At 39.1% G+C, this 13,173-nt stretch overlaps 1 protein-coding gene across 16 annotated transcripts in view; it reads left to right on the forward strand.

The window, feature by feature from the left end:
* chd9 (chromodomain helicase DNA binding protein 9) overlaps positions 1–13,173 on the forward strand; it is a 277,289-nt gene that overhangs the window by 172,847 nt on the left and 91,269 nt on the right. For all 16 annotated transcript variants that reach the window (XM_039762900.1, XM_039762899.1, XM_039762897.1 and 13 more), the window contains 2 exons: positions 147–255; positions 7,723–7,890. In XM_039762900.1, the coding sequence (XP_039618834.1) occupies positions 147–255; positions 7,723–7,890 (277 nt within the window). The remainder of the gene's footprint in view (positions 1–146; positions 256–7,722; positions 7,891–13,173) is intronic.

Genomic DNA, 13,173 nt, shown 5'->3' on the forward strand with positions numbered 1-13,173 from the left:
CCCCCGTGATCGAGTAGGGATTACTGTATATATGCTCAATTAAGGTTTATATTTTTTCTTAGGTTCTAGTACTTTTTAGATACTGTATATATAATACTGACTGAATTATTATATGACCATATTTAAAATTTTTTTCATTTTTTCAGGAAAATTGTTATTAAATTTGGTAAGAAGAAGAAGCGGAAAAATGAGTCTTCAGATGAAGTGTCTGATACAGAACCAATATCCCACCGCTCTGCCAAGGATGAGGATGTGGTAAGGCATAAATTGATTCTTAAACCAAAGATTTTCTTTTTTCTCTTCAGTCTTTCTCAGGTAAATTATCACATTTACCCACCAAGGTTTATTAAGTGTCTGCTCTCAACCAAACTGCTCCAGTTGAATTTCCCTATAGTTATTGTAAGTGATGTCGAGTTAGGCTTAGTATTTTTGGAGAACACATATAATACATTTTCCACTACCTAACTCCTTTTAACAGGTGATTGAAGTTTCATTGTTAATAAGTAAGAATTTAACTTTACTTTCAACATGTGGCAATAATGACTCTGTAAACCTATATAAATTTCTTTTGATTTAAAATTATTTGATTTTGTCTATATTAAGGTTTATCTCTACTCTTTGGCTGACAAAATCGTGACATTTGGGATACTTAAAATTCATAAAAGTTTATGCCTTGACTGATCTTGTGCATTAGTTGATAGCAGTTACTCAGTGCAGAATGTTAGCCTGTACTTCACATCTTTGAAATGGGCACTGATTTACTTCCTTTTAAATTCCATCTTGGTCATTTTAGACCCTAACATGGTCTTTCAGCACTTACTGTATATACTGTACATACGTTTTTGTTTGTTTTTTTTTTACTTATTTTATAACTGCACCTAGTCCAACGATTATATCCCTTGTATCTTTTGCTTTCAAGGCATCCTTCATGTTGCCAAATGAGAACAAGTTTGACAGCCTGCTTCTTTTTTCTGAAGAAAGATAAGTACTTCAGAGTACTCACTGACAGCTTAATTATTTAGATGACTTGTTTCTGGATTTAAGCCGCGAAAGTCAGACTTCTTCCACTAATAGCAGTGCATACACATCAGAGTCTATATCTGCTTCCTCAGACTCCACCGCCACTTGAGACATGTGTATGTGATCTGGTCAACTCAGAAGCATGTACTGTGAGGTAATCCAATAAAGAAGCAGCCATACCAGATACTTCAGAACAGGTCATCCACCTGTTAAACATGTTTGGGCCCAGCCAGTACTTGGATGAGAGACCAACCAGGAAAAAGCTTGGTTTGCTGCTGGAAGTAAAGTTGTTGGTGAGACCATCAGGTGGCACTTACCCTGTGACCTGTATGGGGATCCCAATGCCCCAGTGCAGTGATAGGGATACTGCGCTGTAAAAATGGCACCTTCCTTTGGATGAGACATAAAACTGAGGTCCTGACTCACTGTGATCATTAAAGATCCCTAGGCATCTTTCAAAAAGAATGGAATTTATCTAGATGTCCTGGCTAAATTACCCACCACATCCTGGTCATTCTGCCCCCCTAATCATCCCCTGTCTCGGATTAGCTAGCTTTCTTTCACCCCTTCACCACCTAGCCGCTAATGTGTGGTGGGTGTGCTGGCACAAAATGACTGCTATTGCATTATCCAGGTGGATGCTGCACGTTAGTGGTTGCTGAAGTGACTCCCCACTCATTGTGTAAAGTGATTTGAAAAGCACTATATAAATGTAAGGATGAATTATTATTATCGTTACTTCCTTTGCATCCCCTGTTGTTGGTTGTGTAACTGAAGACAGGTTATGTGATGCCCAGGGTCCACAGTCAGAGATTCTAAATTGCTAAAAGACATATGCAAACAGTGCATTCTACAAATAAATAAGTAAATAATCCTCTGTAAAATCATGTTCCTGGTGGTATTCTAATAAATAAGTTCAATAAATACATTTAAAATCCAATCTGTGCACTTGAGGTATTCCCAATTGCTTTTTATTTTACTAGACATCGTTCCAGAATCTCCCTCCTATCCCCTCATAGTGTGGCCAGCCGCATTCTGGACTGCCACCTTCTCTGGTACTTCCAACGCTTTTAGCTACTACAGTCTGCAGAGCTGCTATCTCTGGGGCACTTTGCCCTCACTCAAAGATGCCATCACACTTTGGATCCCCTTCATTGTCTCAGTGCCTTTTTCTAGCTGGTCTTCTCCATTCCTCACCTGAATCAACACAGCCTTTCTCCAGAAACAGCTGCATGAGCCACTGTACCTATTCTATCTTAAAAGATCAACAGGAGCAGATGCAGCCTGCACTGTCCTCTTGCTCTTTATCTGGAATACCTTACAACTGAGTAGCAATTGCTTCACAACTCTTCTCAGAAAAAACAAATCTCCCTCGTGAAGAGTCTGAAAGTCTGAAAACAATATAACTGTATATTTAAATACTAGAAAAGCAGCATTTATTACATTATGGATTTGTGAGTTTGTTTTAATTTGTTTACAGACAGTCAAAGTACAGGATACTTTTTCAAAAGTCATTCATTCAAGCACAGGAAGTCCCCAGTGATTTCTTCTGTCAACTTTACTTTTCACACAAGTGACCTGAGTCAGAAAAGTGACCATCAATTATGCTAATAACACTATGCTGAAAGGACACACATCTGCAGAGGATGAAAACCACTGCTTAAATCAAATGGATTGTTTGATAAACTGGTGGAATAAGAACTACTTTACCCTGAATATCAAAAAGACCAAAGAAATTATATTTGACATTAAAAGACAGAAATCTGCATATTCGCTCATCATTGTTCTGGGGGAGGAGGTAAAAATAGTGACTGAATATAAATAATTAGGAACTACCCTATGTAACAATCTTAATTGGAATCCGAACACAGAAGATACACTTTTAAATGCAATTAGCTCTTATTTCTCCTCTATAATCTCTTTTTAAAGTGAACAAGAATCTTATATTATCATTTTGTCACAGTGTATGTCATCATCTGCTTTAGTGGTCTGACAAACCAAAATGTATAAAGCTCCAGCATATTGCCCAACATGCAGTTAAAGTTATTAAGGCTGACATAGATGATTTAGAAAGCTTTGACATATGGCAATATTAAAAAACTGGAAATAATTTCAATTAATGATAAACATATACTACACACTGTATGTCAGTAAATTAGGGAGGGCAGTCACTTTAATGGCTCCATACATCTTTTTAATAAAAATGATCAGAGATAATAATAATTAAATTCCAGACATAAAGAGTTTTTTCCATGTATCAGGTACTTATTTTAGGGTAAAAGTCTACCTGTTAGAAGTAGTTTTAACAAAGGGTTTTAGAATTTCTCTTGTTTTACTTTGTTTTGTCTCTTTTTTTATTTAATTTCTGTTTGTTATTAGATGTATCTGAGAAGGCAAATTTTATGTTTTCTTATGTAAACATGACCAAATAAAGCACATCAAACCTTGAAAAAGAAACTGTTTTCCAGCTATCAATATGTTTATTTCCAAAGTCAAATTTTTTAACTCTTCTTCTTTCACCACAGCTTATCATCTTTTTCAATTTCTTCATGTCTTCTGCATCTTCCTCCATTACACCAACCATCTTCATGTCCTCTCTCACCATATGCATAAGCCTACTTTTTGGCCTTCCTCTTTTCCTGTTACCTAGCAGCTCCATTCTTACATCATTTTCCCAATATACTCAGCATCTCTCCTCTGCACATGTCCAAGCCAACGTAATCTTGCCTCTCTGACTTTGTCTCCCAACCGTTCAACCTGAGCTGACCCTCTAATGTACTAATTTCTAATCCTGTCCATTCTTGTCACACCCAGTGCAAATCTTAACATCTTTAACCCTGCCACCCCCAGATCTATCTCCTGTTTTTTTGGTCAGTTCCACTGTCTCCAGCCCATATAACATAGCTGGTCTCACTCCTGTCTTGTAGACCTTCCCTTTCACTCTTGCAGGAACCAGTCTGTCAAAAATTACTCCTAACGCTGTTCTCTTCCAACTCCACTCCGCTTTTCACTCTCTTCCTCACTCCCCGTTACTCTGTACTACTTATCCCAAGTATTTAAACTCCTTCACCTTCGCCAAATCTACTCCTTGCATCCTCACCATTCCTCTGACCTGTCTCTCTTTCACACATATTTATTCTGTCTTATTCCTACTGACCTTCATTCCTCTCCTCTCTAGAGCATATCTCCACCTCACCAAGGTCTCCTCGACCTGCTCCCTACTCTTGCTACAGATCACAATGTCATCTGCAAACATCTTAGACCATGGGGACTCCTGTCTGATCTCGTCTGTCAATCTGTCCATTACCATTAAAAATAAGAAAGGGCTCAGAGCTTATCACTGATGTAAACCCACCTCTACCTTGAATGCATCTGTCACTCCTACTACAGACCTCACATTGTCACACTTCCCTTTTACATATCCTATCTCGCTTATATAGTACTCTTCTACTCCTGACTTCCTCTCCTCTAGGCACCCTGTCACATGCTTTCTTTAAGTCCAAAAAGACATAATGCAGTTCCTATTATAATTTCCCGTTTATTCTTAAAAATCAGTACCAGTTTACTTCTTCTCCACTCCTCATGCAACCTCTCACTTTCCAAGATTACATTAAATAATCTAGTTAAAACCTCCACTGCTATCTCTCCTAAACACCTCCATGCTTTCACAGGTATGACATCTGGACCAACAACCTTTCTATTCTTCATAGCTGTTCTTACTTCCTCCTTGCTAATCTTTTGCACTTTCTGATTCATTACCTCCTCATCATCCAATCTTCTCCATCTCTCATTCTCATATTCTTTCCATCTGCTCAACACACTCCTTACTTCTGAGTACATTTTCATCTTTATATTTAGTTTGGTCCCTCTGTTTAGACAATCAGTACAGGTCCCTTTGTCCCTCCTTAGTGTCCAACCTTGCATATCAACATATGCCTTTTCTTTAGCCTTCACCATCCCTCTCTTCACCTTATGCCTTATCTCCGTGTACTCTTGTCTACTTTAAGCATCTCTCAGACTATCCCACTTCTTCTATGGCAAAACCTTTTCCTCTGTATACTCTGTTGTACTTCGCCATTCCACCACCAGGCTTCATTATCCTTCTTCCTCTATCCAGATGTCACACCAAGCACCCTTACTACTTCTGCTGTATTTGTACTTCTATCTTTTATTGGCTAACTAAAAAGATTACAATATGCAAGCTTTCGAGGCAACTCAGGCCCCTTCTTCAGGCAAGATGTAATCAAGAAGGGGAATGAAGAAGGGGCCTGAGTTGCCTCGAAAGTTTGCATATTGTAATCTTTTTAGTTAACCAAAAAGTGTCATTTTGCTTGGCTTTTCTCTACATTCATAATGGCTAACACGGTACAACAACCTCGTACTATACACTTCTATCTTGTAACTCTTCACTACCACCCAGTGCTTGTCTTACCTCCTCCCTGAGCTCAACCTTAGTCTTCCTTTTTCAACTTCCACCATTTGATCATTGGTTCTGTCCTCACTCTCCTCCTCTTCTTAATATCCAACTTCATCCTATAGACCACCATCATATGCTGCTTAAACGCACTTTGCCCTGTCAACATTTTGCTGTCTGCAATCTCTTTCAGACTGACCCCCTTGTATAGGATATAATCTACCTGTGTGCATCTTCCTTCACTCTTGTATGTCACCCTGTGTTCCTCCCTCTTCTTAAAATACGTAATGACCACAGCTATGTCTATACTTTCCGCAAAATCCACTGCCATCTGACCTTTTTCATTCCTCTCCTTGACACCGTACATACCCATCACCTCCTAATCTCCTCTGTTCTTTTCACTAACATGTCCATTAAAATCTCTGCTCCAATCACCACTCACTCTCCCCTGGGTACACTGTCCACCACTTCATCCAACTGTGGTAGATAGGGGGCGCTCTCGCTCCCTTGAACCCCTGTCCACGACTCCAGACACCAGGTAAAAGTCCTCAAATCGACTTTATTTTGTTTCCACAGTGTACAAAGCACACTCTCCTCCACAATACTCATATAAATCACTAATAATAATCACAAATAACCAATCCTCCAGCTCCCAGAAGCGTTGCCACCCTTCCACCCAGCTCAGCTCGCCGTCTGGGAGCTCCCACAGTCCTTTAATACTCCCTGACCCGGAAGTGTTCTCAATCCCCATGCCATGTGATCCTCAATCACTTCCGGGTCAGGTAAAAGCTCTTGTCTTCAACCCAGAAGCCCGTCGCTCTTCCTATGACGAACTTCCGGGTCATAGGGCACAAAGAAGTCCTCGGTCCTCCCTGCAGCTCCCTCTTGTGGCCCCCATGGCATCCAGCAGGGCTGTGCATAAAAACCACATTGTCCATAATGCCCTGCTGGTGTTCTGGGGACTGCAAGGAGGGCTCCACCTGGCGGCTTGGGGGTATTGGCCGGGATAAATGGCCAGCCATCCTTCACACAACTCACTCTAGAAATCTTTCTCATCCATCGTACATCCATCTTGTGGGGCATGTGCACTAACAACATTCATCATCACACCTTCAGTTTCCAGCTTCATAATCCATAACTGTGTCTGGCACTCTTCATCTCCAAAAAACTCTTAATATACAGTTCCTTCAGGATAACCCCTACCCCATTTTTCCTCCCATCCACACTATGGTAGAACAATTTGAACCCACCTCCGATATACCTGGCCTTAGTCCCCTTCATGTGGTCTATTGCATGCACAATATATAAACCGTCCTTCTCTCCATCATATCAGTGAACTCTCTACTCACTTCCACTTTCTTTACCTTCCTCTTCTCCCCCTGCCTGCAGACACGCCTTGCCCCTCTTCTTCTCCATTTTTGGCCAATTGTAGCCAAATTCCCGCTTTTGGCTAACAGTACTGGTAGTGGCTGTTGTTGACCAGTGCCTCTACCAATCCAGTATGGAAATTTAATTGTTTAAATGTGTGTTAAGAATTATTATATATAAATCAACATATCCCAATAATTTAGCTAAGAAAACAGAAGAAAAGGATCTTAAATTTTACTATTTAGTCAGTATACTTAATAGAAAACTGCCACTGCTTAGATATACAAACATTTGATTACATTCCATTCTGCTCCTAGCTTCTGCGAAACTCCCACTGTCATCCACTCTACAGAAGATTCTGATAACTGACATCTCCTTAAAAACAGCAGAAGTGTATTTGGTCATATTTGTTACAGTGAGCAGTCCATTGTTCAGTCAACAAGGGTAACTCTGAGAAGTACTTGTACATATTTTGCAAAATCTTTGAATTAACTGTTTCTACCATATAATGCTACTTCTATAGTATTGCATTGTGTTTCCATAAAAAAGAAAGAAAATATAACTTTGGTCAGCTCTGTTATTATTTTATTTATACTTTCAGTCTTTTCTGTTAATTCATAATCATACAACATTCCTTTTTAGTACATCTTTGCCCCCATCTACTAAAAAGAAGGCAATACCTTGCTTAGCTTTGGGTGCTTACAGAATTTGAAATGGTTTTGCAAGATCTTTATATTAGTATAATTGTATATATCTATAGAGTACAAGATAATACCATATGACAAGTCTAATAATTTGCAGTATATTGGGGAAAGATGAAGAACCTTTTTCTGTGGAAGTATCCTTTAATCCACTTTTGCGCCATGAGCTGCTTTTTTGTAAATAATGAACATCTATTTATACTATTATTATTCTTTTAGACAAGGAGATCAAACCGTCAAGTCAAAAGGAAAAAATATGCAGAAGATGGAGAATCCAAGATTTCTGATGATGAGGTAAAGGTTTCAAATAAAACCAAAAAGCTGACAGCAACAACAACAACAACAACACCGTCTTCCAGAACTGAACAGCCACTGCAGCTCTTTGTGGTGAGTATTAAGTTAAAACTATCACAAAAGTATATACCAAATTAAAAAGGTTACCTGATAATGTCACTGGAATGAAGACTTTTTAGAGAAAAAGACCTGACATCAAACATGTCATGAATATAGACCCAGATTATGCATAGGTTTAAATTTCAGTGTTTAGGTAAAAACAATTTTGGAAGTATGCTTCACTTGTTTTTAAAAAGATGGTGTGTAGGCCAATAACAAGTAAAAACCATGCAATTTAAGGAATGTGTGATTGCTTGTATACTATTGCCTTGTTTTTTTGTATTTTGTTTCCCCCTTCTGGACTTTCCTAGTGTACCTAATAAGACCATTTAGGTTTCCACAAGTGTCATAAAACAAAGTAGTGATTTGGCTAGAATCATTTTTAGCATGATCTCTCAGAAATGAAGTAATGAATGTGCACATAAACTATGACAAATACAATAAATGCCATGGCATTCATGTTGTTTGATCTGTAAAGAATTACCTTACTTTATAATGTCTTGTAGTGTCCCCTCCCATGTTGTTCTCCGCAGAAGGTGCAACAACGTCATCCTTGTTTTAAGAAAGCTTTTAAGGTATATTTTTAATCCAAACATTTTTGAGACTATGGTTTTAATTAGGCATAACTACAGGAATACTATCATTTAAAGCTTGATTGTCAGAGGATCTACAAAGTTGGACTTGTCTTCTGTAGTGCAGCCAAGGATATTGAGAATATACACTCACCTAAAGGATTATTAGGAACAGCTGTTCAATTTCTCATTAATGCAATTATCTAATCAACCAATCACATGGCAGTTGCTTCAATGCATTTAGGGGTGTGGTCCTGGTCAAGACAATCTCCTGAACTCCAAACTGAATGTCAGAATGGGAAAGAAAGGTAATTTAGGCAATTTTGAGCATGGCATGGTTGTTGGTGCCAGACGGGCCGGTCTGAGTATTTCACAATCTGCTCAGTTACTGGGATTTTCACGCACAACCATTTCTAGGGTTTACAAAGAATGGTGTGAAAAGGGAAAAACATCCAGTATGCGGCAGTCCTGTGGGAGAAAATGCATTGTTGATGCTAGAGGTCAAAGGAGAATGGGCCGACTGATTCAAGCTGATAGAAGAGCAACTTTGACTGAAATAACCACTCGTTACAAACGAGGTATGCAGCAAAGCATTTGTGAAGCCACAACACGCAGAACCTTGAGGCGGATGGGCTACAACAGCAGAAGACCCCACCGGGTACCACTCATCTCCACTACAAATAGGAAAAAGAGGCTACAATTTGCACGAGCTCACCAAAATTGGACAGTTGAAGACTGGAAAAATGTTGCCTGTTCTGATGAGTCTCGATATCTGTTGAGACATTCAAATGGTAGAGTCAGAATTTGGCGTAAACAGAATGAGAACATGGATCCATCATGCCTTGTTACCACTGTGCAGGCTGGTGGTGGTGGTGTAATGGTGTGGGGGATGTTTTCTTGGCACACTTTAGGCCCCTTAGTGCCAATTGAGCATCGTTTAAATGCCACGGGCTACCTGAGCATTGTTTCTGACCATGTCCATCCCTTCATGACCACCATGTACCCATCCTCTGATGGCTACTTCCAGCAGGATAATGCACCATGTCACAAAGCTCGAATCATTTCAAATTGGTTTCTTGAACATGACAATGAGTTCACTGTACTAAAATGGCCCCCACAGTCACCAGATCTCAACCCAATAGAGCATCTTTGGGATGTGGTGGAGCGGAGCTTGCCCCTGGATGTGCATCCCACAAATCTCCATCAACTGCAAGATGCTATCCTATCAATATGGGCCAACATTTCTAAAGAATGCTTTCAGCACCTTGTTGAATCAATGCCACGTAGAATTAAGGCAGTTCTGAAGGTGAAAGGGGGTCAAACACCGTATTAGTATGGTGTTCCTAATAATCCTTTAGGTGAGTGTATATTAGAATTAATGAGTCTGGGATCTTTACTTACAACATGGCAACAAGCTGCTTCATTTATTTTTTTTTTTCATTCTTATAGTTCCTAGGTTTCAATTTTCCCAAGTCTGAGGACCATTTTATTTAATTAAGATTTGAAATATGTGGTGCACTAAAAAGAATGTTGTCTTTAGGAGGCAATTATGATAAAAAATTGGAAAGTAGCATTATTGTGTTTATTAATGATGTATTTTCTTCTCTGTTCCCGGTGGTTATATTTTATTACAATATATACTTACATAGAAAAAACCTTTATGGGTGTCACTAGTAAACATGCTGTAATTACATAAAAGACTCATCCATCCAAGGCATGTCCTGTCAAGGCTTGATTTTTAACTTGTATACAATTTTGCAAGGATGGGCCTTGGTGTCTTTCAAGTCCAAATTTGATTAATCAGACTTGAAATAATAAATAGGTTTGAAAATGCATTTTTCATGCTGTACTGTAAATCAGACAATAGTTAAGGCACATTTCAGTATTAACTAACAAATCTCTAGTTAGAAAAGATTTAAGACTTAATAAAAAAACAAGATAGAGGTTCTTTATCCAGTATGTGAAAGTTATTGTTCGTATTTGAAAAATCTACATAAATAAATATAGTTAAACCTCGATTATCCATCACTCAATTAACTGTCAGTTTCCATTAACCATCAGGGCAAAAAAAAAAAATATTGCACATGCCAGCGTCTAACTATTAATACTGCCTGTATAGTATGCTCCAAGCTGTGCACATTGGAACAACTCTCCCTTGTGCTAGCACATAGTGTTTCTCCCCAGCCCCTCGTGTCATGCCACATTTTGAAATCACATTGTCAGTTCCGTACCTTCTGTTTTAATAGCATTTAGCAGCTTTTCTCTTTTGTTATAATTAAACTACTATACATTGTTATGGCTGATAAATGTATGTGTGTGGTGTTGGAATTGTCACAAAAAATTGAAATTAAACGTTACAAAATGGCAAAAGTGCTTCAAGTATTGCTTCAATTTACAGAGTAGGAAGAATGACAGTGAAATATATAAAGCTTGATGCTAACAAAACTGAAAAACATGTTGAAAATGGAAACTACTGATGGTAATGTTATTCTGTATTAATATTAATCTTCTTCTGCATTGTAGTTTCTTTTTAAATTCTGTTATGTTATGTTTTGTTAATATATTATGACATGCTGGCAGGTTGTGATTAGCTGTGCAGGAGCAGAAAGGGTGTAATAAATGCTGTAAGTGATAGGGTGGTGTGAAGGGCTTCCGTTCTGTAAGGGGCAGACACGCTTATGATGAGATGAGTGATAGAAGAAGTTGAGAGAAAAGGGAAGGTGCAGCGGAAGAAAATTTTGAGTAGGGAGTCAGGAGACAATAGGCAGGATTATTTGCGGTATTGAAAAAAACAATGTGAGTGGCAGGAGACAATTATTGGTAGGGAAAGCTTTCTTTTATTGTTTTGGAGATATGTGTAACCCAGATAACGGAGTATAAGATAGGGCACTGTGTGTTACAGAACAAAGACTCCAGTACGTCTGAGTTGTATTTGCTTATTACACTAGTCATTACAATATTATATAAAGTAATTCATTTTGTTAATACTTTATTTTGTTATCTCTTTTAGGGTGGATGTCGACTTTTGTTGACAGGAGGGGTTGAGGGCACATGTCGACAAAAATCGACATCCAAGGGTAGAGGGTGACAATCAGCTGTCAATGGCAACAAAACTCACTGTTACGTCACAGGCATTCCCTCTCTGTTTGGAGGAATGTTAGAATCATTGACTCTGCATCTAATCCTTGAGTGTGCGTGAGTTACGAAATATAAACAAAGGCAAGATGGCATCGACATCTCACGAGGGAGCGAAGCAAGTGCAGAAAAGAAAATACTTAGCAGACGATGTTTTGTGCATTATCGCTGAGTCGGACTCTGATTTTTCAGAATCTGATTTTGTTGACAGCAATCGGGAGATCGAGCAAGAGAGTGAGGAACTAGCATCAGCCAATCAGACACCAGCCGATGCCGCCCCAGTTGATCGACTGGCAGCTGAGCACATTCACACAACCGATGTACCTACGGCAAGGTTCATCTGGGAAGAATACCCAGACATTGATTCGTGGCAGCCAAATTGGCTACCAGACTTCACAAGACAGCATGGCTTGCTGTTGGACATGACAGATTACCAGCCGCTGGACTACTTCAGGCTGTTCTCTCCTAATCCTGCTTTTTAGCTACTGTCAGATGAGACAAACAGGTATGCGGAACAATTTTTTGAATTGCGGGCTGCGCTTGCACCACATTCTTGTTTTTCAAAGTGGAAACCCACAACAACAGACAAGATGAAGGGCTTTGTGGCATTACAAGTAGAGATGGGACTTGATTGGTGATATAACTTCAGGGAGCATTGGTCCAAATGTATTTTGCCCCCTGGTGGCTTTGGACAGGTTATGCTGCGTGATAGGTACGTGCTGCAGCAAAGTTTTATTCACTTCCGTGATAACCAGACGCAAATCCAAGGGATAAGCCAGGCTATAACTCCATATATAAAGTTCAGACCCTGCTTGACATTGTGGAACCAACATATAAACAATTTTATCAGCCTGGCCGTGATTTGTCTGCATGAATCTATGGTAAAATACAAGGGACATATGGCATAAAGGATTTTTGTACTGGCAGAAGCAAACACTAGTTTCTGCCTGAAAGTAATTACATATACAGGAAAGTATTTCTTTCTAAAAGAGAACTGTCCCAAGTCAGGTTGTGCTGGAGCTGCTTCAGGGTTATGAACATTTGGGTCATGTTGTGTACATGAACAATTCTGGTCATGTATAAAAATTATCCATGGAGCTACAGAGCAGGGGAATTTGAGCTTGTGGCACAGTGAGGGTGAGCAGGAGATACATGCTTTCACAGTTGAAGCCAGACAGGCTGAAGATGATAACAATACTGTTTTCATGCAGGCGGAAAACTTGGTGGCAGTGGCATGGCACGATGTCAAACGGGTGATTTGTCTTTCTACGGTACACCCTAACAATATATGTGAGAAAGTGCATCAACAGAAAATTGAAAAGGAAGCACCAATGCAACACACATTGTAAGCAGTGCAATGTATGCAATTGCCTACTTTGAGCAATATCATACTTTGCAGGACTTTGCTGTGTAACATGTATGTGAAATCATATAATATGCAGGCTCATACAACAGGCAAGACAGTAACATTTGTCAAAAGTAAATATTTTTTGTTGATTTGATATGTTAAACCATTGCTTTGTGTTATATTTTTTTAAAAGTTAGTTTTTGGAAAATATTAAGCCCTGGG

Source organism: Polypterus senegalus, chromosome 9, assembly GCF_016835505.1.
Source record: "Polypterus senegalus isolate Bchr_013 chromosome 9, ASM1683550v1, whole genome shotgun sequence".
In the NCBI taxonomy this organism is placed as follows: domain Eukaryota; kingdom Metazoa; phylum Chordata; class Cladistia; order Polypteriformes; family Polypteridae; genus Polypterus; species Polypterus senegalus.